General features: G+C 42.0%; 1 protein-coding gene across 4 annotated transcripts in view; it reads left to right on the top strand.

Annotated features, from left to right (window-relative positions):
• SYTL5 (synaptotagmin like 5) overlaps positions 1-23778 on the top strand; it is a 193729-nt gene that overhangs the window by 104191 nt on the left and 65760 nt on the right. For 3 of the 4 annotated variants that reach the window (XM_066599957.1, XM_066599955.1, XM_066599954.1), the window contains exons 3-7: positions 9069-9287; positions 14790-14905; positions 18648-18747; positions 20400-20516; positions 22620-22733. In XM_066599957.1, the coding sequence (XP_066456054.1) occupies positions 9069-9287; positions 14790-14905; positions 18648-18747; positions 20400-20516; positions 22620-22733 (666 nt within the window). The remainder of the gene's footprint in view (positions 1-9068; positions 9288-14789; positions 14906-18647; positions 18748-20399; positions 20517-22619; positions 22734-23778) is intronic. The other variant, XM_066599956.1, reaches the window with a different exon arrangement.

Below are 23778 nucleotides of genomic sequence, written 5' to 3'. Positions count from 1 at the left end.
GAGAAGATAGGTATGTGCGGAAGCCGGACAGGCACAGGGTTGGAATCTGACCCGGCCTAAATTGGGAGTACCCTTTTATTAGCATATTAGTTTATTTGACCTCTTGCCTGTTTCTGGAAAAGAGCTGTCTACATATGTGCCTTCCTTCTCCATTGAAGTCTATGTGCCATACGTAAACAGAGTAGGCAAACACAGACTGCTAAAGTGCCAGATTATTGGATTTTCTAGTCTGTTTGAAGCTTTAATCAAGTTTAGTTCTTTCAGTCTCAAAGCTCCTCGCAGCATTCCTGCCTCTCTTGCAGTGTCTTCACAATGGGAAAGTGACATCTTGTTCCTTGAACCGTCCTGGAGCGTTCAGTCTGCTACTTTTTTGTATTTTTCCATAAGAGACAGTCTAACAGGTTCCCTTTAAGACCCCGTGTACACTGACATATCACTGACTACACAGCCGCTATCGGAGTAGTCAACCTAGAAGCAACTTTGGCACATGGGAACTTTACTGTTGCCTATGGATGTGACATTGAACAACTCCTCTTGTCCACCTTAGGGCTTACCTACGCTGACTTTGGCCTCAGTTTCCGTTTTTCTGTTCCGTTTGAGGAGCAGAGAACTGAAAATATTAACGGAATTAAATGCTTCTGTTTTGTTCCCCATTGATTTTAATGGGGGTCATTGAAAATGGAAATATTTCTGTTTATTTCCATTTCGTTTCATTTCCGTTATTCAAACCGTGTAAAAGGCACATTAGACTAATTCTCCTAACTGAAAAAACTGCCCTAGAACATGATGTTATTATGGACGAATGAGATCGACCAGCAATTATTATATTGTAAAGTACTTATATTAAGCACAAGTTAAAATGTTCTTCTCCATTCTACATTTTAGTTCCAGTCCTCACTGAAAAATAGGTAAAGTCCCCTGGGGCAAGCACCGAGTCGTGACTGACTCCTCAGGTGATATCACATCGGGACGTTATCTTGGCGGACTGTTTTTGAGGGTTGGTTTGCCGTTGCCTTCTCCAGTCACTAAAAAATAGCGCAATACAATTCTGCAAAGTGAAGAGGAATTATGAAAATTGAATCTAAATAATAAAACCCCAAAACATATTCTGTATTGCTGGGTCTGTAAAAGTCTGATCTATCAGAGTAATGCATTATTTACCCCACACAGTGAACGTAGTAAAAAAAAATAAAGACCCCCAGAATTGCGCTTTTTGGTCACCCAGTTTTCAAGAAAAAATGTAATAAAAAGTGATCAAAAAGCTGTATGTACTCCAAAATGGTAACAATATAGACTATAGGGCAGTGATGGCGAACCTTTTAGAGACCGAGTGCCCAAACTGCAACCCAAAATCCACTTCTTTATCGCAAAGTGCCAACACGTCATGGGGTGGGGCTTATCACAACGTATGATTTTACCCCCGTAGTTATAAAAAGGACAGGGCCGCTTCAAAATAGACAGCGTGTGGATTTTGACTGCTTTTTGCAGTATTTCCGCATCGAAAAAGCAGTCAAAATATGCACCCTGTCTATTTTAAAACAGCCCTGCCCATTTCCGCCACCTGTAAACATACTCCAGCGGTAATAGTGACGCCCCCCAGCAGCGCCAGCGATAATAGAGACCCCCACCCAGCGATAATGGTGACCCCCACCCCACAGCGGCCCCAGCAGTAATAGTGACCCCCCACAGCAATAATAGTGACCCCCACCACACAGCAGCCCCAGCGGTAATAGTGACCCCCCCAGCGATAATAGTGATCCCCACCCAGCGGAAAAAGTGACCCCCACCCCTCAGCGGTAATAGTGACCCCCACACCACAGCGGCCCCAGTGGTGATAGTGACCCCCACCCCACAGCGGCCCCAGCGGTGATAGTGACCCCCACCCCACAGCGGCCCCAGCGGTGATAGTGACCCCCACCCCCCAGCGGCCCCAGCGGTGATAGTGACACCCCCCCACAGCGGCCCCAGAGGAAAAAGAAAAAGTTAACAAGCTCACGGCACACACTGTGAAGTCAGTGTGCTGCCGGACGCCCACTCCCCCCCACATCCCGGACGCTCTCGCGGAACCAAGTAGTAGGAGACGTCGGGGCAGGGGGGAGGAAGATTCCAGCTGCACACTGAAGTCAGTGTGTGCCAGGATCAGCGCGGCTAGCAGTGCTGTTTGTGAATGCCGGCAGGGGAGCCACGGCCCCTGCTGGTATTCACAAGTGGTGAGCGGCCGATGGGGCGCGTGCCTGTAGGGAGGGCTCTGCGTGCCGCCTCTGGCACGCGTGCCATAGGTTCGCCACCACTGCTATAGAGCATCCCTTAAAATATAAGACAACTATGTTAACGTAAAAAAAAAACTTATGGCAGTCAGCAGAAAATAATTTAAAAAAATTAAATATCTTTGAAATAAAATGAAAGTACTACAGCAACAAAAACACAATATAAATTTGGTATTATAGTATTCGTACTGACCCATAGAATAAAGGCGTCATTTAATTTCTGTTGCAGTGTGTGTGCAATTAAAACAAGAGGCGGAATTTCGTTTTTTCCACTCCACTCAATTTTTAAAAAGTTTTTCAGTCCATTATGTGGTACATTAAATAGTACCATTGAAAAATGCAACTTGTCCCACAAAAAACAAGCCCTCAGACAGTGGCAACGATCTAGAAATTACAGAGTTAAGATTTTTTTAAAGGAAGTGGGGGGATAAAATAGAAAATTTTTAAAAAAGGCCACGTCCATCAGGGGTTAATATGACAAGAGATTAGAGCGCTGTAGGAGAAGCTGTGTTCTATTTTGTTAGTCACTGTGTAGACATGAGAGATTCAGGCTTTTAAGGTTTTCTGGTGAGCTTTCTACAAATTAATGGCCCACCATTACACAAGGTGACCGGTGATGAAACTGCTTTACTGAATCCATTATCTGACTGGCGTTCTGGTGCTCAATCTTGAATTCTTCCTTACTAACTCCTGCTGAAACAGCCCTCTGACCGGCATTCTTTAACATGTTCCCTGTGGTGATGAAAGAGTCCCAGATCATAATCCTGCTGTGTCTGTAAATACCCCATCCAGTAAGACTGATATTGACTCAGCCAGACATGAGGCTTCCAGTAGAATCTATTTCATAGACTGTCCCCCTGTTTTACAATTTGTGCCAGCTCCCTCATTGAAGTGAATGGGCAGAAGTGCTCAACCTAGTGCTATTCCCCTTTGGCCGTAATCAGCTGTGTTCAGCTCTTACAGGGAAGGGGTTAGTTGTGTATGGCTTTATATACCTTCTATGAGACCATACACCACTATGCATGCACTCCAAGGAAATTCGGGCAGTGGCAATCACAGCTGAAGTGGCACCGCATCTAGGTGAGCACATCTGCCCTTTTGTTTGAGTGATCAGTTTGACTCTCAGCTTCAGGATCCTCACTTCTGACATTTCTCTATACCATGTCATAAGTTTTGTGCAATGAGAGATATACTTCAGAGCTTTGAAGGAGGAATGAGGATGTCCTAATGTGGACACTGTACATATCGCAGGTAATGGTATAGCGATGTAGGATTCAGGATATGATGCAGCAGATGGAGTAACCAAATTTTACAATATTTATTTATAAACACAGAAATAGGACTGAACACGAATAATATGGCAATTATGGCTAAGCTATTACATTTTTACCTTTGAATACCTTGTCGCTATTATGGGTAACTAAGTCCTAGGATTGGTTTTACTTTGCGCACAATACAAAATAGTGCTTGAAGCACAGTAACAATAATGTTGTACAGAGATCCATCCTCTACAACAGAAAGACAAATGACATAACACATTGTTCTTCTTTAAAGAATTAGCACTCCTTTAGTATCATTACAGTATATTGGAAAGCCAGTGTTCGAACCCCAGTCTATTATGTAGGTTTTTACCCCAGTAAAAGTGTCTCAGTCTGTAACTATAAAGAATAGCAGTTTGCCAAATAGTCTAAATCCCTTAGCATGGCAACTACTATACAACAGGTCTGTTGCTTGACTAGTTATGTCCCTAGCGATGTGGACACCTAATGTTTATATAGAGGTTGGCCTCACTTACAGTTTTGTTGTATGGCAATCACCACTGCGACGAACTTCGGCTTAGCAGAAGTCAGGAGTGCAACTCTGCCATGACATTCTCATCGGGTCCTTAACACAGTCAGCTGTTCCCAACAGGTTATGGCTGTAGTACGGCTACTTTCAACTCTTTGCAGCAGGCCGTCTCTGGTTCCTTTGGTCAACGCTAAACAACCCTCTCGCATCCAGACTCTGTGCTCCTGCTGCTCTTCCTTTGTCTCACTAGCAGCAGCTTTTCTCAGTCTATGGAGCCTCTCTTGGCAGCTCCCCATCTCACTGTGCCCTGTCTTGTGATCCAGCGAAAGTTGACCTTTATATAGCTATGGCTTCAGCCACCAGAAAGTTCCCAGTGAGCATGCTCAGTTCTGCTTGCACATTTTCACTCCATCTCCATAGCAACATTTTAACCCTTTAGGGGAGCCCCCTACATACACACAGTCAGGCAGTGTCTTTCTTTTCCATATGATACTCATGCTATGAATTGCAGTATTTACATTGATCAATGTGCAGGTCGTTGCTGCCTGGCTGCAGTGTGCTGCGTCTCTTTCATGGCACAGCCCTAGTACTGCAGGCTACTACAATACCAACATCCTACAGCACCTAGTACGCTGCAGCCAGGCAACAAGTGACTGTGCCCAGAGAGCTGTCTTTATCATGGTGGACAGGCGTGAAATCAGGACCACTTCATTCCTGCTTCACTAAATGCTAGAACTCGAGGAGAAAGCATCAGTCAAGTAAGACAGAAGATGAGAATTCTACTCCTCTGACCGAGCGCATGGAGCAGAACCTTAATCTGTTACTGCCCAGGCTGTGGCTGCTGTATCTAGATGACAAAATCTACACAAATTAGTACAATTCTCAGAATTAGTTAGTTTCCAGCTCAGCAGCAGGTCAAGATCCAGAAGAGACAGTATTATCCCTTTCAATAATGGGGTTGGTGTTAAATTATCTTGTATAAAAAAGACAGTATGAGTATAGAGGTGATACTGCAACAGGCATGAGATATGGCGCCACTTACGAAAAGGCTCTACACAAGTTCAGTTAAACAAGCAAGACTTAACTAAGAATTTGATAAAGTTATGGCAATAACATATAATATTATTTGGACACAATGGAACAGGTTATTAACGATCAATTAACGGTATAAACCAGTCCATACCCTATAAATAAGATACTCCTAGGCCTCTTTCACACAAATGTCGTTTTAATGCTCCGAGAATTCTCACTTTTTCGGTTCACCTTTATAGTCACTAATATAACAATTTGGAATATTTAGTCAGGCTAAATTCAAACAAGCAGGGGCGTAGCTATAGGGGGTGCAGAGGTAGCAGTTGCTACCGGGCCCTGCAGCCTTAGTGGGCCCAAAGGCTCCTCTATCATACAAGAACTTTCTATATTCTCCCTTAATTAAGAGAACTACCCTGTTTCCTTGAAAATAAGACACACCCTGAAAATAAGACATTGCATGATTTTCCAGAATTTTTGAGCATGCAAAATGATTTTTCAAGCTTTTTGAGGATGCTTGAAATATAAGCCCTACTCCAAAAATTAAGACCTGCTAACAGTTAATTAAAAAAGTCAATTTCAATAGTGTCCAGGCAGCTATACATGTAAAAAGGTTAAACCTTTTTGAATAAAAATTAATATAAGACACTGTCTTATTTTCAGGGAAACACGGTAGCAGTACCACTGCTAGACTGGAAATCAGACATAATATGTAAAATACCCATTTACAAGCAAAGTGTACAAAAAAATATTGACCTCTTACAGTGATGCTATTTTACTAAAGGCAAACCTCTTATACCAGGGATTGTCTGGTTCATAATTTTGCCAATAATAACCTGGTGGAACACAAAAACGGGATTCTGCTCAGGCACACATAAAAAGAAACAGCTGCCAATTTTCATAAAGTAGGTTAAGCAATTTTCTGCAGGGAAATTAATGTTATCGGAATGTAAATTATTTGTCCACAAATGTATCCAGCTACGAATGGCTTGGCTTATTATGCTTTAGAACAAAAAGTCTTTAAAATGACTAGTTCTAGATCTGATACATTTTGCTAGAATGAAGCTGTGAGATAAGATACTAAAATAATCTAATTTGCTTTATTTCAGCATATTGCGAGTCTAATGTTTAATTTATGCTCAGTCTGGCTCTCCTCGTGTTCCATCTGCACATATGCTCAGTTTTAGAGAGTCTTAATATTTCAGTAATCTAAATTTTTACAAACCTAAAACATAATTGCTAATTATTGGTAATTCTGTATAGAAAGTCGCAGTCTGCATGACTTTGGTGTGGATATACTGTGTGTGTGTGTGTATGTATGTATATATATACACACACACACATATACGTGAAATAGCACAAACATCATATTGTGTTGTGTCTATATCCCTAAATACTGCTGAGCTGCCGTTTTAGCTGTATGTACACATGCTTCAATTCTCCTATTACCCCACATCCCTAAGGATCGACGAACCAATTCCCATTTGAACGAACACGTGATGTAACTGCTTACTCATTCGCTCTCGTGCAGCCAGTTTAGACAGGTATATGCATCATTGGCTCGTTCTAAAGAGAATCATTCAGAATCATTCAGTCCCTGTATAAGTGAATACAGAGACTGAATGAGCACTGTTTAAACTGAATGATAATTATCAAGCGAATGAGCCAATAATGATTTTTATGCCTACATGAAATGGACAAAGAACTAAAAGCAAACAATTCTCATTCGTCATTCAGTCGTTCACTTTCGCTAGCTTTGAACGATAATCATAACGTCTAAAAGCACCCTAAGCTGCTCTACTGTATTGGCATCTTGTGACTGCCAATCATCCATAAATTCCTGGACAGTCCGTAAAAATAGGGCACTTTTTTATAATGTCCATGAAAAAAAAATGGATGCATCTGGTTCTTTGAGGCCTCCTTCACACAGCTGTAAGAATTTATGTGCGCCTGCCAGCACCATAAAGACCCCTGAACGGGCGCACAAATCTAACGTTTGTGCCCCCGTTCAGATGGCGCAGGTCCCGCCGTCGCAATGCCTTTGCCTCCCCTTCCTTCCCCCTCTCCATCTCACCTCCTCTCTCCTTCCCACCGGCTGTTTGCAATGGGAGTGGGTGGGATGGAGGAGGAGCTAAGCACCCGCCCTCTTCACTGCCCCTTGTCCACAGGCAGCAATGGGAGGGGTGTTGCTTTGCTCCGCCACCTCCCATTGCAAACAGCCAGAGGGGAGGAGAGAGGAGGAGAGAAGAGGGAGGGAGTTTAGCAGTCATGCTGCTAAACTCCCTCCCACACCTCTTCTCCGGCCGCTGTCATTGGCTCCCATAAGAGCCCATGCAGAGGCCAACGTATTTCAGCCAAATAGTTCCAGGACTATCTTTTCGGACCAGCGTGAAAGCGTCCGGAGCTGCATTAGTCCGGCCGGGCGCTTTTACACTGCGGGAATACAGCCATGTGATCTTAGGCATTTGAATCCAATGCATCACATCGTAGCATATATCGGCCAGCCGTGAAAACGGCGCCCGATATACGCTCATGGGAAAGAGCCCTGAGACTGTAGGTACTTGAGCAAGTTGTAATGACTGTTATTATCATCATTTTACAACTCACAGTAGTTGCTGGTTGTGAGTTCATATCAGTATCTGACCTATAAACCTGTATCACTAATCTTTGTTGTTCATTTTGGTTTTCCAATATGTCCATAAAGATTTTTTATCTGTCGATTGATTTTTGGATACGTTGTCCAGAAAACAGAAACAAACAGCTTAGTAACCCTGTTGACTAGTCCTTAGAGTGCATCAAACTCATTATCTTTCTATATTATATATAATATTAGCCTCTACATCCTGAGGGTGACTTCAGACAAGCACATGTGCAAATACACGCACCGCTGTGGAGCATATTAGAGCATGAACAAGTCAAAATTCTTTTTTTTTTTTTACCATTGAATTTTGCGCTATTGCGCATGGGCAAAAAAAGCGAAGATATCTTTTCTTGAACGTAGAAAAACTACATGCGAGAAAGATAGGGAAAGTAGTATTAACGTGCGAGAATCCTGATAGTCAATACGGCCGCAAAACATGACAAAAACACGGCCATGTGTTCAAGCCTGAACTGTGGACACTAGGCAAGATGGATCAGTGTATTCATTACACAAGACTGTTACCATATCACCTGAATAGTATAGAAAAATTTAAGACAGGTTTGACCACTTTTGTTGAGTGTGTACTTTATAACCTGGTGTGGTCTTCTGCTTCCATAGATCATCTGTGGATTTTGAGATGTTCTTTTGCATATCACTATTGCAGTCCAAGCGTATATGGGTTGCTATAAGTTACTTTCATGGTTCTGATAGCCTGGACCCATCTGGTCACTCTCCTCTAACCTAAAATCATAGAGCAAGGCACCGCCAGGGTCATCGGGTCCAACCCCCTGTTCAATGCAGGACTCACTACATCATCCCAGGCAGCCTCTGTTTGAAGACTTCCATTGTAGGAGAACTCACCACCTCCCATGGCAACCTGTTCCACTCATCGATCCCCCTCACTGTCTAATATCTAATCTGTGTCTCCTCCCTTTCAGTTTCATCTCATTGCTTCTAGTCTTTCCTTGTGCAAATAAGACTAGGGCTGATCCCTCTGCACTGTGACAGCCCTTTAACCTCTCTTATTAGCACACTATTTTTAACCATATAATTTATGGTGAGATTGACAATTATCTATAAACTCTAGAGACTGTTACGTGTGAAAGTTCCAGTTGTTGAGTTTTACAAACTGCCCCTTGTGACATGAACAATCATTCCATGGTGAAAAATATTCATTTTGTTTTGCTTTCTCATTCCGGAAATTTAGTTTGAACAACCAGAAAACCCCTTGCATATTTTTATGCTCCGAGTTGCTTACACATGCATGGCTGATTAGATATTTGCATTACTGTGCAATGCTTTAATTTTTAGGTATTTCTTTTTCTTATTCTTTCTTCTTTTAGAAAATTAAAGAATGAACTTCTGGAAATAAAAAAGAAAGGTGCCAAAATTCATCGATTACGTCAGAATAGTGCCAAAATCTGTGTTCGTTGCCAGAAACCTTTGGGAGTGATTTTCAACCGAGGTGATATTTGTCAAACATGCCAATTCAGAGTGTGCAAGGCGTGCCGTGTAGTGGGGAAAGATAGTGCCTGGAAATGTACAGTGTGTGCCAAGATTACGTAAGTATACATAGCATATATGGAATATGAAGAATTACATTTTATTGATTTCATTTTAAATATAGATACTTTGATATGTTTATGTAGATGTTGCCATTGACAACACTAAATGCAGTATCACAGTAGCTCCAATATCACAGCAAGAAAGTTCCTAGAAACTTCCCTGCTTTGTAGGGTTTCTTTGGATCAGTTGCCTGTGTTTGCTGATCCATAGGCAAAGGCAGAATATAGGCATTCACACTTTGTGGTTGTGGTGTCCATTTATAACTGAAACCATGGCACAGTGCTACTTCTGTTGAACAGCGAACATCTCTGTACATGACAGACCCCATTGGCTTACAATGGAGACCGCTGATTTGAACCAAGATGTCCACTGTTAGCACTGCATGCATATGTGAACATAGTTTAACTTTGTTAGATTCTGCTGTCTGATTATGAGGATTCGTGTGGAAAATTTAAATTACGATTGTACAGGTATATTGTATAACTTACCAGTTCTCTATTATATGAATATTAGTAATTATTAGGAAATTATAGTACCAGTGTTCCTGGTGGCGCAATGAACAATACAGCTCTGCTACATGCACGTCATACAAACAGCACTGCTACATACATTGTATATCACATACAACAGGGATTAGAAGCAGCACATCACTGGGAATGAAGGACCTTTGATGATGTCACCATCGTGTGATCAGGGGCGGAGCATGGAAGTCACTCACAAACCTACTCACTCACGCACGGATAGACAGGTCGTCATTAGTATTTTGATTAGGGGATTTATATTTTTTTTAATTTAGTTTAAGTAAAATCTTCAATATCCAATATCCTTTGACCCACCAAGGTTAACAAACCAGGTGAAAAGTTTGAGTCGACTCATAATGACTTTGAATAAGTTACAATCAAATATTGTTAGGTGCTTCCTATTTTCCATTTTCAGCAGGTAATTTTTAGATCCAACATTCTATTTACACTAATTTCTTAACATATCTTTTTAGAGGTCAGAGTTCAGTTTTTCCGAACTTCACATACCCTACCAAGCTATAGGGTTAAAGCATGAAATTGTGGTTGCCTGCAGCCATCACCATGGAAAGCTTACTACATAGGCATTTGAGTTTCATGTATTGGTAGTGTACAGTAAGCTCTTATACTTTTTCTAGTGATCCCTCCAGAATTTTATCATTTAAAGGGATTTTACCAAAATAGACTACATAGGGTAGGTGATTGAATAGGACAAAAGTCTGATCAGTGGAGGTCTCACCACTCAAACTACCACCCATTCCATGAAAGCGGTCCAGTCCGCCCCTCCCCCCCTCCTCCTCACTCTGGGCTCAGTGGACTGCAACGAGGAGAAGACTGAATAGAGCGATGGTCGCATATGCATGGTACCACTCCATTCATTCTCAATGAAACTGCCAGAAATAGCTGAGTAGAAGTGTTTGGCTACTTCCATCAGCCCCATTGAAATAAATGGTGTGGTGGCCGCATATGTGTGGCCATCGATGCATTCAATCTGACGTCACTGTGGATGATAGAAACATCCCCGCAGAGACAGAAAAGGACCCAAGTTCTTAGGATCCGCGGGGGTATCAACGGTGAGACCCCCACAATCAAACTTTTATCACCTATCCATAGAATATGTGATAGAGGTCAATCATGGTACAACTCCTTTAACTTCTCTGAAAAATAAAGCTGTGGCTGCTATAAAGATACATTATGCAATTAATCAGCGTGCAATTTTGGATTGGTTTAGATAAAAAAATATGTTTAAGGGAGAACATCCACTGAAAGTGTTTGTTATTTCAGATTCTGTAACACAAGCAGGTAAGGCGATGTAAAGATAGCATAGTTTGAATATTTACGAGAGAAATTTCCATTAACCTTTTGCTTTCTTATAAATCTAAATATTGTTTGATATCTTACAGAATAAAATACACTTTTATTTCTAATGACAACAACGTCCTGTTCATTCTTTTATAGAATCATTTATAACGTAATGTACCTACACAGTTGTCACCACACTTACGGGGTCATTAAAGCAGATTTCCTAAAGAGAAAAAAAATCTAATTGCTTGTATGAGATTAGAAGAAGAGTATAGACTTTTCCTTCCCATGCCCTTTCTGGGCATAAATAATCCTAATCTTATACAACCCATTTAATATTTTGAAATGTTTTAACCCCTTGAGTGGCGGGTTTCTTACCCCCATGTCGTGCCCACCAGGGCAGGTTTTTTAAATGGTCTAATCATTGAATTTCAACTAATTTTGCAGTTGCGTTCCAAGAGCCATAACTTTTTCATTTTTCCATTGACCAGGCCATATGAGGGCTTGTTTTTTGCGGGACAAGTTGTACTTTTTGTTGGCATCATTTTTGAGTATATATAATGTATTGCATAACTTTTGTAAAAACATTTGTAGGGAGATTGGGGGAAAAAAAGGAATTCTGGCATTTGTTTTTTGAATTTCATTTTTACGGCGTTCAACATGCAGAATAAATAATATGACATAATTATTCTCTGAATCAACATGATTCTGGTGATATCAGGTTTATACAGTTTTTATGTTTCGCTATTTTTGGACATTTTAAACATTTTTTTTTTCAAAGGTTTGCTTTTGTGTCGCCACTCGCCACATTCCACGAGCCGTATTAATTTTATTTTTCCATTGCCAGAACTCTAGAAGGCCTTGTTTTTTTGCGGGATGAACTCCAGTCTTCATTTATCTAATTTTTTGGAACATGTAAAATTTTGATCGCTTTTTATTCTATTTTTTCTAGTGGCAAGATTAACAAAATCTGTAATTCTGGCATGTTTTTTATTTTTATTTTTCACTGCATTCTCTGAGCAGTAAAAATAATGTATTAAAGTCATTCTACAGGCCGGTACGATTATGCCAATACCAAATTGTAATAGTTATTTTTCTTTTTCATGACTTTTTCACACTTAAAAAAAAAAGTAATAAAAGTTTAAATCACCCTCCTTTTGCCATATCTATAATAAAAAAAATCTAAATCCTAAAAGAAAGATACAAATTTGGTATCGCCGCGTCCATAAATGTCCGATCTATCAAAGTAGTGCATTATTAACCCCGCACGGTGAATATAGTCTGAAAAAAAAAAAGAACGCCACAAATGCACTTTTTCAGTCACCCTGTTTCCCAGAAAAAATGCAATAAAAAGCGAACAAAAAGTCGTATGTGATCCAGATTGGTACCAACGTAAACTACAGAACATCCCACAAAAAATGAGTCCTCGCTTAACTACGTCGATGGAAAAATAAAAAAGTTATTGTGCGCAGAAATGCAGCAGAAAATAATTTTAAAAAATTAAATGTCTTTCCAAAAAATACAAGTACTACAGCAAAAAAAAAAAAACTATACAAGTTTGGTATCATAGTAATCGCACTGTACCATAGAATAAAGTTATCAGGTCATTTTTGTTGCAGTTTGTGCGCCGTAGAAACAAGACGCACTAAAAGATGGCGGAATGTCATTTTTTTTTTTCATTTTACTTCACTTAGAATTTTGTAAAAGTTTTTCAGTACATTATATGGTACATTAAATAGCACCATTGAAAAATACAACTCATTCCGCAAAAAACAAGCCCTCATACAGCGACGTCGATGGATAAATAAAGGAGTTATGATTTTTTAAACGGGGGAAGGAAAAAAAGAAATGGTGAAAAAAGAAAAAAAGGGGCCATGTCATTAAGGGGTTAAATAATGTACCAACTTCCTTCTCTGGGTCATTGCGACGCACAGATACGACATGTGTGATTTTATTTAAAAAATTTTTACAAAGTAAAGACAGACAAGTGTTTTTATTTATTTATTTTTTTACTTTTGTTTTTGTTTTAACTTTTTTTTAAAATTTTTGTCCCTTTAGGGGACTTCCACAGGGACCCATCAGGACCCCCTGATCACTTTCTGGGGGTCCGATGGTGACAGCCCTTTACATGCTGCAGTGACAGCCCTTTACATGCTGCAGTCACATAGACTGCAGCATGTAAAGGGTTAACACAGCAGAGATCAGAGGTTTTCTCTGATCTCTGCTGTAAGAGCTGGTGCCTGCTTGTCCTCTGACAGCCAAGCACCAGCTCTCCCTGCCACAGAGACCATCGGCTGGCTTCTGACAAGCCCATGGTCTCTATGGCAACCTATAAACAAAGCAGGAGACTTAGAAGCCCTTACTTTGTTCTCTCTGGGTCTGTTCAGGCAGAGCACAATGTCACAGCTTGTGGCATTGTGCTCTGCAGCTCCCATAGTGATACATAGCCCGGAAATCTTCCGGGCTACATCACTATCGGCAGTGGAGCTCGTCCCGGAAACTTTCCGGACGTGCCACTCAAGGGGTTAATCTACCTCTAGCAAAATGTAATAGAATTGTCCTCTTCTTGCTTTGTATTACGAGCTTCTCAATCTTCTACATTGAACGTTGCCTGCATTAGGAACAACTGGCCCATGACACCTTGTGATCAGTAAAGCATTACCAAGTGATGGACCCATCATGATCTGCTCTCTAATAATGTGCTGACCTCTTCTCTGTGCAACAGAAGGCACCATTTGGAAGTCATGTGTAAGCATGGATTTGAATGACTTGACCATGGCGAGCTTGTTGGTGCCCAGAGGTGTGGTGCCAGTATTTATGAAACAATCGCACTTGCTGGCTATTCCTGAAGCACGGTATCACAAATGTATCAAGACTGGTGGAATCTTGAACAGACATCCAACAGAAGAGCACAAAGACAAGCCACATCTAATCCTAGAGGCTAGCATGACCGAAGACCGTTGGTCATCATACCACAATCCTTGAATGGAGAACACTACAGGGACCTGTTAGCTGACCATCTGCTCCCATATCTTCAGGAAGTCTTCCCCAACCACAGATCACTAGGGAATGATTAGAGGATCATGACAATAAATTCTCCACACTGCTTTTGACCCTAAACTTACCAGACTGTAACCGCATTGAACTTGTTTTGGATATGCTGAATAGGGCTGTGAGATCTGCTCCCAAAAAATGTGCACCAACTGAAAGAGTTGCTGCAGTAGGCATGGATCAAGCTGAGTCTGTAGGACGTTCACCACTATTGGGAATAAGTTCCCCAACGTCTTAAAGCCGTTTTTGTCCTAAAAGGTGGACCAACTCATTATTAAATAAGTATTCCTAATGCAGTCAGCGTTCAGTGTATATCAGTACTCCCATTACTAGAAAATTTAGCAAAATAAATATTAGGCTACATTGACATCTGTGTAGGGGTTTCCATTTTTCTGCTCCATTACGAGAGAATGGATTCTGCTGGATGAGTGGATCTGTGTTTTAACGGAAACTGTGCTATAATGATTATAATGGCATCCCCTTGTCTGGAGGATGTGAATGGAGCCTCCAATGCAAATGTGAATGGAGCCCTACTATGAACAAATAAACAGAAGTTTGTACATGCATTGTAGTTCATATGGACTTTGTACTACTGTATATGTTGATGTGTCATCTCTTTTCTTGTAGGCAGATAAGAATAGCAACAGGAGACTGGTTTTTTGAGGAACGATCCAAACGCTTTAGAAATGCCACTATCCTAGGAAGTGAGGTTGTCAGAAAGTCTATTATGAGAAGGTTTTCAGGTATTTCAATGTGCAATGTGTGTATTAATGTGTGAGGTGTGATCAGGGAGCTGTGTTTCCCTATTCACCGTGTATTGAGTTATCAAGCTTGTGCCATCGTATTCATGGCCATCAGCGTTAGAATCCCGGAGAATTTGTTGTAATACTCACTTAGGGCTCATGTCCACGGGCAAAATAAGAATTAAAATCCGCAGCGGATTTTAACTCTTCTCCCGTGCGCGGATCCGCACCCCATAGGGATGCATTGACCACCCGCGGGTAGATAAATACCCGCGGATCGTCAATAAAAGTGATTTTAAAAAAAATGGAGCATGAAAAAATCCGGACCATGCTCCATTTTTATGCGGGTCTCCCGCGGGGACGGCTCCCGCGGGCTTCTATTGAAGCCTATGGAAGCCGTCCGGATCCGCGGGAGACCTAAAATCTGATTTTACTCACACGCTCCGGTTCTTCTCTTCTCCGCGGCGCCATCTTCTCTCAGTCGCGGCCGGATCATTTTGCTTCGGCCCGGCGCATGCGCGGGGCACGTCACCGACGTCATCATGCACATCCGCCGAGCCGAAGAAAGAAGATCCGGCCGCGACGAGAGAAGATGACGCCGCAGCGAAGGAAGTATCCGGAGCGTGTGAGAGGTAAGTTAATTCTTATTTATTCCTATTTTCAGCGCTCATGTCCGCGGGGCAGAATCTCCAGAATACATGGAGAATCTGCAGCGGATCTGATTTTCCCCGTGGACATGAGGCTAAAGGCTGGGTTCACACAGGGCGGATTCCCGTCGGAAATCTCGCGGTTTGGCCGCAGCAAAAACCGCGAGATTTCCGCTGGGAGAACCGCCGCGGTTTAAGCCGCGGCGGCTTTGAAGCGGCCCGGCCGCATGCTTTTCCGTTGCGGCCGGCTCTCCCATAGAGGAGAGCGCAGCCGCGACGTAAATAAACAAAAAAACGAAAGTAAACAGACATGCTGCTTCTTTTGAAACCGCGGCTGCGGACGCCGCAGCCGCGGCTTCAACCGGATTTACCGCAGCGGATTAGCCGTCCCGTGTGGACGAGGTTTCTGAGAAACCTCGTCCACATGGCTGGCTAATCCCGAGATTAGCGGCCACGGGCGGATCTGCTGCGGCAGAACCGCGGCAAATCTGCCCTGTGTGAATCTAACCTTAGTCTCTCTTCCCCATGCCAAATTTAGCAGTAGAAATGTCTATACCGAAACACTCAGTGACTTTGTTATAGGTTCCTCCCTTTCCAGAATATCACATTTTCATATTATAGCTACATTATAACCATCATGGATGACTAATAGCTTTATATGCAAAGGTATCCAAAATCAACAGTTCACCTATGGAAGCCAACTGAACCTGCTAAAATGGGCAGCACACAAAAAACAACCACCATTAGTTGTAATACTTACTGTCAAACCCTAAATTGAGTCTCTGACTCTTAATCAGGATATGAGATCATTATGGACTACGTGTAGGTTCCGTCTCACTAATATGCAATTTCAAATTTTCTCAATTGCTTCATGTGGTGTAGACGGTTAAGGCAGCAGAAATGCAGTCCTAAGCTCTCGCTCATGACCTGAAGGTTGCGTTTCAATCCCCACCTGGTTCAAGTAGCCGGCTCAAGGTTGACTCAGCCTCCCATCCTTGCGAGCTCAGTAAAATGAGAACTCAGCTTGCTGGGGGTGTGTAAAGATGACTGGGGAAGGCAATGGCAAACCACTCCGCAAAAATAGTCTGCCAAGAAAACGTCACAATGCGATGTCACCCTAGGAGTCAGTCTGCGTCTCAGCAAAGGAGGAGTTATTGAGAAAATGTTAAAATGACATATGGCAAATATCCAGAAGACTAAAGCTGTGCTTTCAGAATCAACTGCAGTGGTGAAAAGTACTTAATCATTGCACATTCAGGGCTGCGTCTTCTTCTTTTTGTGGCTGTGAAAACCATGACTGCAAAAAGTAATGAAACAAAACCATTGATTTTAATGGTTTAGTTCTTACTAGCAGAATTCTCGTGTGATATTACTACCTCCGAGAAAAGATACGATTTGCCCTAACTTTCTCTCATGTAGTCTTTCTACGGGTGCATTCAGACGACCGTATATCGGCTGGGTTTTCATGCCCAGCCGATATACGGTGTCTCTCTCTGCAGGGGGAGGAGACTGGAAGCTCCCGCCCCCTCTCTGCCTCCTCTCCGCCCCTCTGCACCATTTGCAATGAGAGGAGGCGGAATGGGGGCGGGGCTAAGTTCCGGCTCTTCCAGCCTCCTCCCCTGCAGAGAGAGACGCCGTATATCGTCTGGGCGTGAAAACCCAGCTGATATATGGTCGTCTGAATCCACCCTACATCTGAAACAAGAGAGGACCATCTACTTTTTATTTTTTTTAAACTTGCGCACAAAATAGTGCAAAGTCTGAGTAGTCAAAAAAAGAAATAAAAAAATCACTGGTTCATGTGCAAAAATACTCCGTAGTGGGGAACCTATCTGCGCATGCGCCTATGTGTTTAAACCCTCAATCAATGAAAATGGTCTCTAGAGTGATGAATTGTAATTTACCATCTGGCAGTCTGATGGACAAATTTAGGTAAGAGCTTATTCATACCAGTGATTTTTACATCTGTGTGCTGCCCGTATTTGCAACTGCCTGCACATGGACAGCACACAGCAGTGAACGGGGCTGAACGGACATGCGTTGTTTTACATGGACTAAAAAATCTCAGCATATCCTATTTTGCTCCAACTTCTCACACAAGTCATGCATTCAACTCATTGGGTCTAATAAAAAAAAAAAAAAATGAAGAGCACATGTGGCACATCCATGTATGATCTGTTTTCATGATCATTGCTAAGTAATTTTAGAAAAATTGGGCTCCTTCAGTTTTTCTTGTGTGCGATAACACACGGAGGTAAGCAATGGACACACCCAATGCATATGGGAACATACATAACGGGACACATAGGGCAAAAACACATGGGCTCATGAGCTAATACACTTGCCACTACGGAGCATATTAGCGCATGACACTTTTTTTGTGACTATTCAAACTCCGTGCTAGTGCGCGGGTGTTTGAAAAAATGCGGAAAGATAGGCTCTGCCCTATCTTTCTTGTATGCAGAATTAACTACTTGCAGGAAAGATTGGGCAAGTCTTAACTTTTCTTGGGTGTAGTACTAACGGGTGAGAATACTGATAATGGAAACCAAACTATTTTAATTAATGGTTTCATTTTGTCCTGTTATGCAGCTGTGATTTTCACAGCCGGATTACGGGACTAAAACGCCCATGTCTTTAAGCCCTTATTGTCCATCACTGCCAATCTCAGCTAATGCTCTTGTGGCTGAATGGTCACAAATGCACACAGCCAAGTTATAAAGTCAAGGAAAAGTCTATTCAGAAGAGAAAAAGCTATAGCAGGAAAAGGAAAAAGAACAGCAGAACATATATAATATTTCATATTTGGCCATTGCTGATGTGCTAATAGTTATGTTGGAGTCATATATACATTATTAGACAACTCCCAAGCTGTCAGGTGAGCCATAAGTGTCTGTTCAGATGGAAATAAATAGGATTAGGGAGCCACAGTTTTATATAGCAAAGGGCCAGAGGCAGAAACAGCTTTTCCAGGCTTTGTTGTAAGAGTTATTTGCCAAAGACTGACCTTTCAGCTTCATGCTGCTTAGAGGTTTATCTGGAAATACTCTTCATGGTCATAAACAGAAATCATTTTCCTTTTTGTGATTGTGCAGTGTCCGCTACAGTAGGAGAAAGCACCGGAAAATTCAGCAGTGATATCAAAGAAAACACCACAGTGCCTGCGCCTGTAGACAGTGATAGCTCTGGAAGACGGTATGTGATTATCTTTTTTTGGTCTATTGATTAACCCCTTACTGACCAGGCCTAGTTGGTCCTCAATCAGCTATTTGTTGAAGCACACTGTGTGCTGGAACTAGAACAGCTCCATACACTATGTAGTGGCTCGGAATGGTACTGCAACATTCTCCTAATTGCAGTTGCATCCTGAGTACTAAAATACAGACGCATTACTGCTATGTGAAATCGCCTTAAATGACCTTCAGGGCTTAAACAGACGAATGTATGTGTTAATATGCTCGCCGAAATGGAGCGTATTTGCACACGAATTAGGTTTGGAAATGGACCTAAAGAGGCTGATGAGCGCGTTTCAGCGCATATTACTGTATTTTTTGCACTCAAAATGTCAGTTGACACGCGCATGTTACTTTCTTTCCATGGAATAGTTTGGCAATTTAACGCCAAATAAAGTTCAGCTGTATTTTTTCCCTTGACTTCTATGGCAACTTTCTGCGTAACATGGATAAAGATAGGGCAAGGCCTGTCTTTTCTCACACTGTAGATTTTGTGCACTCATGAGACGTAATCCATTGAAATTAATAGCCTCGCTTCGTCACGTTTTACGGGTGTGAATGTCATGCATGCAGAAACCTCCGCAAACATGTTTGTTTGTTTAAGCCTTCACTATGTATATTCTAGGAGTTCTCCATTCCAGGACTATATTATTGACGGTCTAACCCTTGATATATCATCAATATCAGATGGGTAGCAGTCCAAAGCCTGGAAGACCTGCAGATTGGCTGTTTTTTCCAAGTAGCTGTGTCGGTACCATAACTGCAACTGAATGGGGTGCTGAGGGTTAGACCTCTGCCAATCTGATATAGGTGAACTTATCCTGAAGGTTTCTTCAGACAAGCTCCGTAGCGGTGAGCGTATTTGCGCATGTCAAAATGTTTTTTTTCTACCGTTTAAGGGCGCCTACCCACTGGCGTTGCCGATTTTCGTGCGTGAAAAACGCAGCGTTTTTTGCGCGTTTTCCGCACATTTTTCGTGGTGTTTTTCGCGCCTTTTTCGTTAATTTCCATTGACAATCATGGGTGCATTAAGAGAAAAATAAGGAGACATATGCAACTGACAGTTCCTATGTGAAAAATTGCAACGAAACGAAAAAAAAACCCCAAATGGACAAGAACACATTCTATGCTAATTGCTCTTCAGAAAAAACGCAAAACGCAATTTAGCATCGCAGGAAAAAAAATCGCCAGTGGGTAGGCACCCTAAACTCCGTGCTACTGCCCGTGGGAAATAATGAAAGCAGAAAGATAGCACCGGCCTATCTTTTCTCGCACGTATAAAAACTGCATACAAGAAAGATAGGGCAAGGCCTAGTTTTTCTCGCATGTAGGAATACGCCCCATTAAAACGAAACCATTAAAATGGTTGACTTTGCCTTATCAGGTTCTGAAAGCACGGTCATCTGTTTAAGCCCTAAGGATTAATTAATGGTATAGTCTTGGGAAACCCCTTTACGTCGTACTTTCTTCCAACCATAATTGAACCCAGCTGCATGCTTCTGTTATGTCCAGGCATTATATTATATGGTTCTATTACTCATACGGTAATTCTCCATTTTTTAAACAATCTGCCAAAATGTTTTTCTAGTTTGCTCACTAACTCATTCTTTCCAGCAGTTCTGACCTAAAAACTAGTCAATATCCAGGAAAGGGCGAGGATGGTAGAAGCATACGTTCCAACTATGATACTCAGAGCATGCGAAGTACAAGATCACTGCCACGTGCCAATGGGTGAGAAGTGAAAATTGGGATAGACTTTCTGTAAATGTGTCTTTCATATGCATTAGTGGGAAAAAGTAATTGTAGGGATTAGTAAATGATCGGTTTTGCCATCTCTTAAACTCTTTCCTTCAGAATAATCATCTTACAGACGAAGCTGAACACAGTTTCTTAGTAAAGGAATAAAAAGTTAATATTTTTTAGTATAAATAAAGTCGCCCCAACATTTCCTCTACAAAAAGAGGATTTAGAAAAGTGAAATAGGTTTTTGCGCAGTGCTAGCCTATTCGTATGACCCACATCACCAGCAGGTGCAAAGCCCCTTCAGTGTCTCTCTCCCCTATGTGTGGTTGTGTCCGGTACTGCAGCTCGGCTTTATTCACTTGCTGATCGTGGGGGACCTAGGAAGAAGCTCTAAGTGCTATCATCATGCACAGGAAAATAGAGCATGCAGTGTTTTTTTGTACACGCAAGATATGCGCTTGTGAACAAACCCATTGAAATCAATGGGTTCTATTTTCTGCATATTACACAAAAAAAATATTAGGCGCAAATAGACTCACAAAAACACCCGTGTGAATCCGACCTTAGACCTATCTAAGGCCTACTTCAGACGAGTGTAGGTGCAGAAATGCTCGTGATAGCGTGACTCTTTGCTTTGTGGAGGTCATGCTATCACACGCATATATGCGCTGTTTACCGTACTTTCTGCACCGCTAGGGACTGTTCACATTGGCGCAGGACACACGCAGCCTAATTAGTCCCTGGTGTTATCGATTTCCTCACAAAATTGCGCAGTTCATTTCACAATTTTGGGGGATCGGGTGCACATTTGCACATTGACTCCTATAGTGCCTTAGGTGCGCAAATATTCACAAAAATAGAGCACGTCAGGGTTTTTTTTGGCATGTGCAAAAGTGAGAATGAACTCATTGAAAACAATAGGTTGTATTCTCTGGGCGTCATGTGCGCATATTCTGCGTGTGAAAACGCACTCATGTAAGTAAGCCCTGAGGTGTTTTTTTTTTTACCATAGTTAAACTCCACTCACGCCGGATGTACACTGGTGTATTTGAGCGAGCTATTTTTTTACACGTAATACACAGAACATGGACCCATTTGCCTCGCTAGGTGAGGGGGAGGGAAGGAGGGGAATGCTCAGATGGAAGTGTATATCAGCCGGCCGTGAAAACGCCCTAAAGCTGGGTTCCCATGGGGCGGAATTGCCGCAGAATTTCCGTGCGGAAAGTGCACACTGTAATTCCGCCTACGGCTCCTTATCCCGGGATTAGCCAGCAAAGTGAAAGAGATTAGGCAAAAATCTTGTCCACACGCTACGGCCAATCCGTTGCGGCCAAGCCCACACGAAAACTGACATGCGGTGCAGAATTCAATTCCGCAGCATGTCAATTCTTTTATCATTTCCGCCGTGGCCTTTCTCCTCTCTATTAGCAGAGAAACCTGCAGCGGAATGCCGATGGCGAAACCGCTCCAAAACCTGCAGCTAAAACCTCTTTAGCTATAAAATATCTGGATTGAGAGTTTATATCATCCAGATTAGTAATGCCTTTGGGGTGTATGTTGTAGTATGTTATACTATGTTACAGTCCTTTTTTATACATTACTTTTTTTCTTTTCTTTTCCGTACTTTTTTGAGTTTTGTCTATGTAAGAACAAACCTGTATTGTATGTGCAATATCGCCTGAATTTACAGCGGTGGAAGCTATTATTCATCATCATTGTTTTGTCTAATCTTATAAAATAAAAAAAAACTTGAAAATTAAAAAAAATTGAGGTTGATGTGAATAAAGAGTGAAGAGAAGACTGATGATTTAATTATAGAACAGGATAGCAGCGGGGCTAATAATAGGGGGCGAGAGAGCGCCTGTCATTTTTGATAGGCGAAATAGCCGTTATAATCGGTATGGGGGCAAGAGGTTACCTTGTCATGCCTGACTGGTTTCCAGACTGTTGCTGAAGTCTATTCAAAATGCATAATTTATGCGTAAAAACCTATTTTGTATGCAGTGTAAACCTAATGAGTGTTTCCACTTGCTATTGTTAGGAAAAATTCAGTGTAAAAAAGCCACGCATTGATTCCCATTTTATTTGTAGTCTTGACAGAAGGTTTGGGAAACAGACAAGAAGTGGGGAAGATGCAATCAGCGTTCATTCAAACTTCGACGCACAGAGCCTGAGAAGCATCTCATCAATCCCACACTCTGAGAGGTAAGGAATTCAGTGATCCCCTTGGCTTGTCAATACTTCCTCAGTGTATGTCCATGCTCTCTGAGGGTAGAGAGAAGAAGAAACACAATGACAGGGTACTTAACATACTGCTATGCATGGATTAGGTGTGACTGCAATAAGGTTACAGTCTTTAATCCTAGTGTGTAATGTGTCAGATCTATATCAATCATGGCCAGGACTTCACACTTAAACAAAATTACATTTTCCGTTTTCTAGTAGAGGCCTCTGCTATTAAGCAGCGTTTTGTTATTATAATATGCAGTAATGGAAAGGATGTATGTAGCAACCTGTCAGAATCCTGCGGTCATTTTTCTTGCAAAGATTAGATAAGGCCGGCTTCATATCTGCGTTGGAACCTCCGGTCGGAGGTTCTGCCGTAGATCCGGCTCAACTGGAAGAAAAAGCTCTTTTTCTTCTACCTAAAAGCCAGGCAGCTGAATAAAAGCGCTGGGGTCCGTTCTGCGCTGTTCGGTTCTGTCCTGAGATGAAGCCATTCGGCCACGGGGATTCCCCTTTCCTGGTCTCCAAACGAGCAGGAAAGTAGAACCACTGGCGCAGGTGTGCAACCACCCTAAATATGCCTGAAATTATTTCCTGCTTACTATCATGCATATACAGTATGCTTATAGGAGTCAGCTGGTGCACCCAGGGCCAACAGTAAAATTCATTTTGGGGTCTCCCTGTACAATTACATGCAAATATTTGTTGATCCCCATTCACAAATTCCTTGCCGCTGCATCCTCCATATAATTTAATAGAACAGTGACTGCATTTGCGTTTGTCCCTGTTTCCACTGAAGAATATGGAGAATACTTTGGACAGAAATTAATAGACTCCCATTTACGCAATATGTGCAGATCCTGTGTGCAGCTTGGGTGGGTGTTGGCGGCCCACTCAGACTCGGGGTCCTCCGGAGGATTCATCTTGTCCCCTTGTGGACCAGTCCGAGCCTGGGAGTCGGAGCTCAGTTTTCATTTTACAGAGCTACAAATCCTCTGCTTCCTTTTTCCTTGAGTTAAGCTTC

This window comes from Eleutherodactylus coqui, chromosome 4 (genome assembly GCF_035609145.1).
Source record: "Eleutherodactylus coqui strain aEleCoq1 chromosome 4, aEleCoq1.hap1, whole genome shotgun sequence".
Taxonomy (NCBI): Eukaryota; Metazoa; Chordata; class Amphibia; order Anura; family Eleutherodactylidae; genus Eleutherodactylus; species Eleutherodactylus coqui.
Note: the sequence above shows the minus strand (reverse complement) of the source record. Positions and strands in the feature narration are given on the sequence as shown.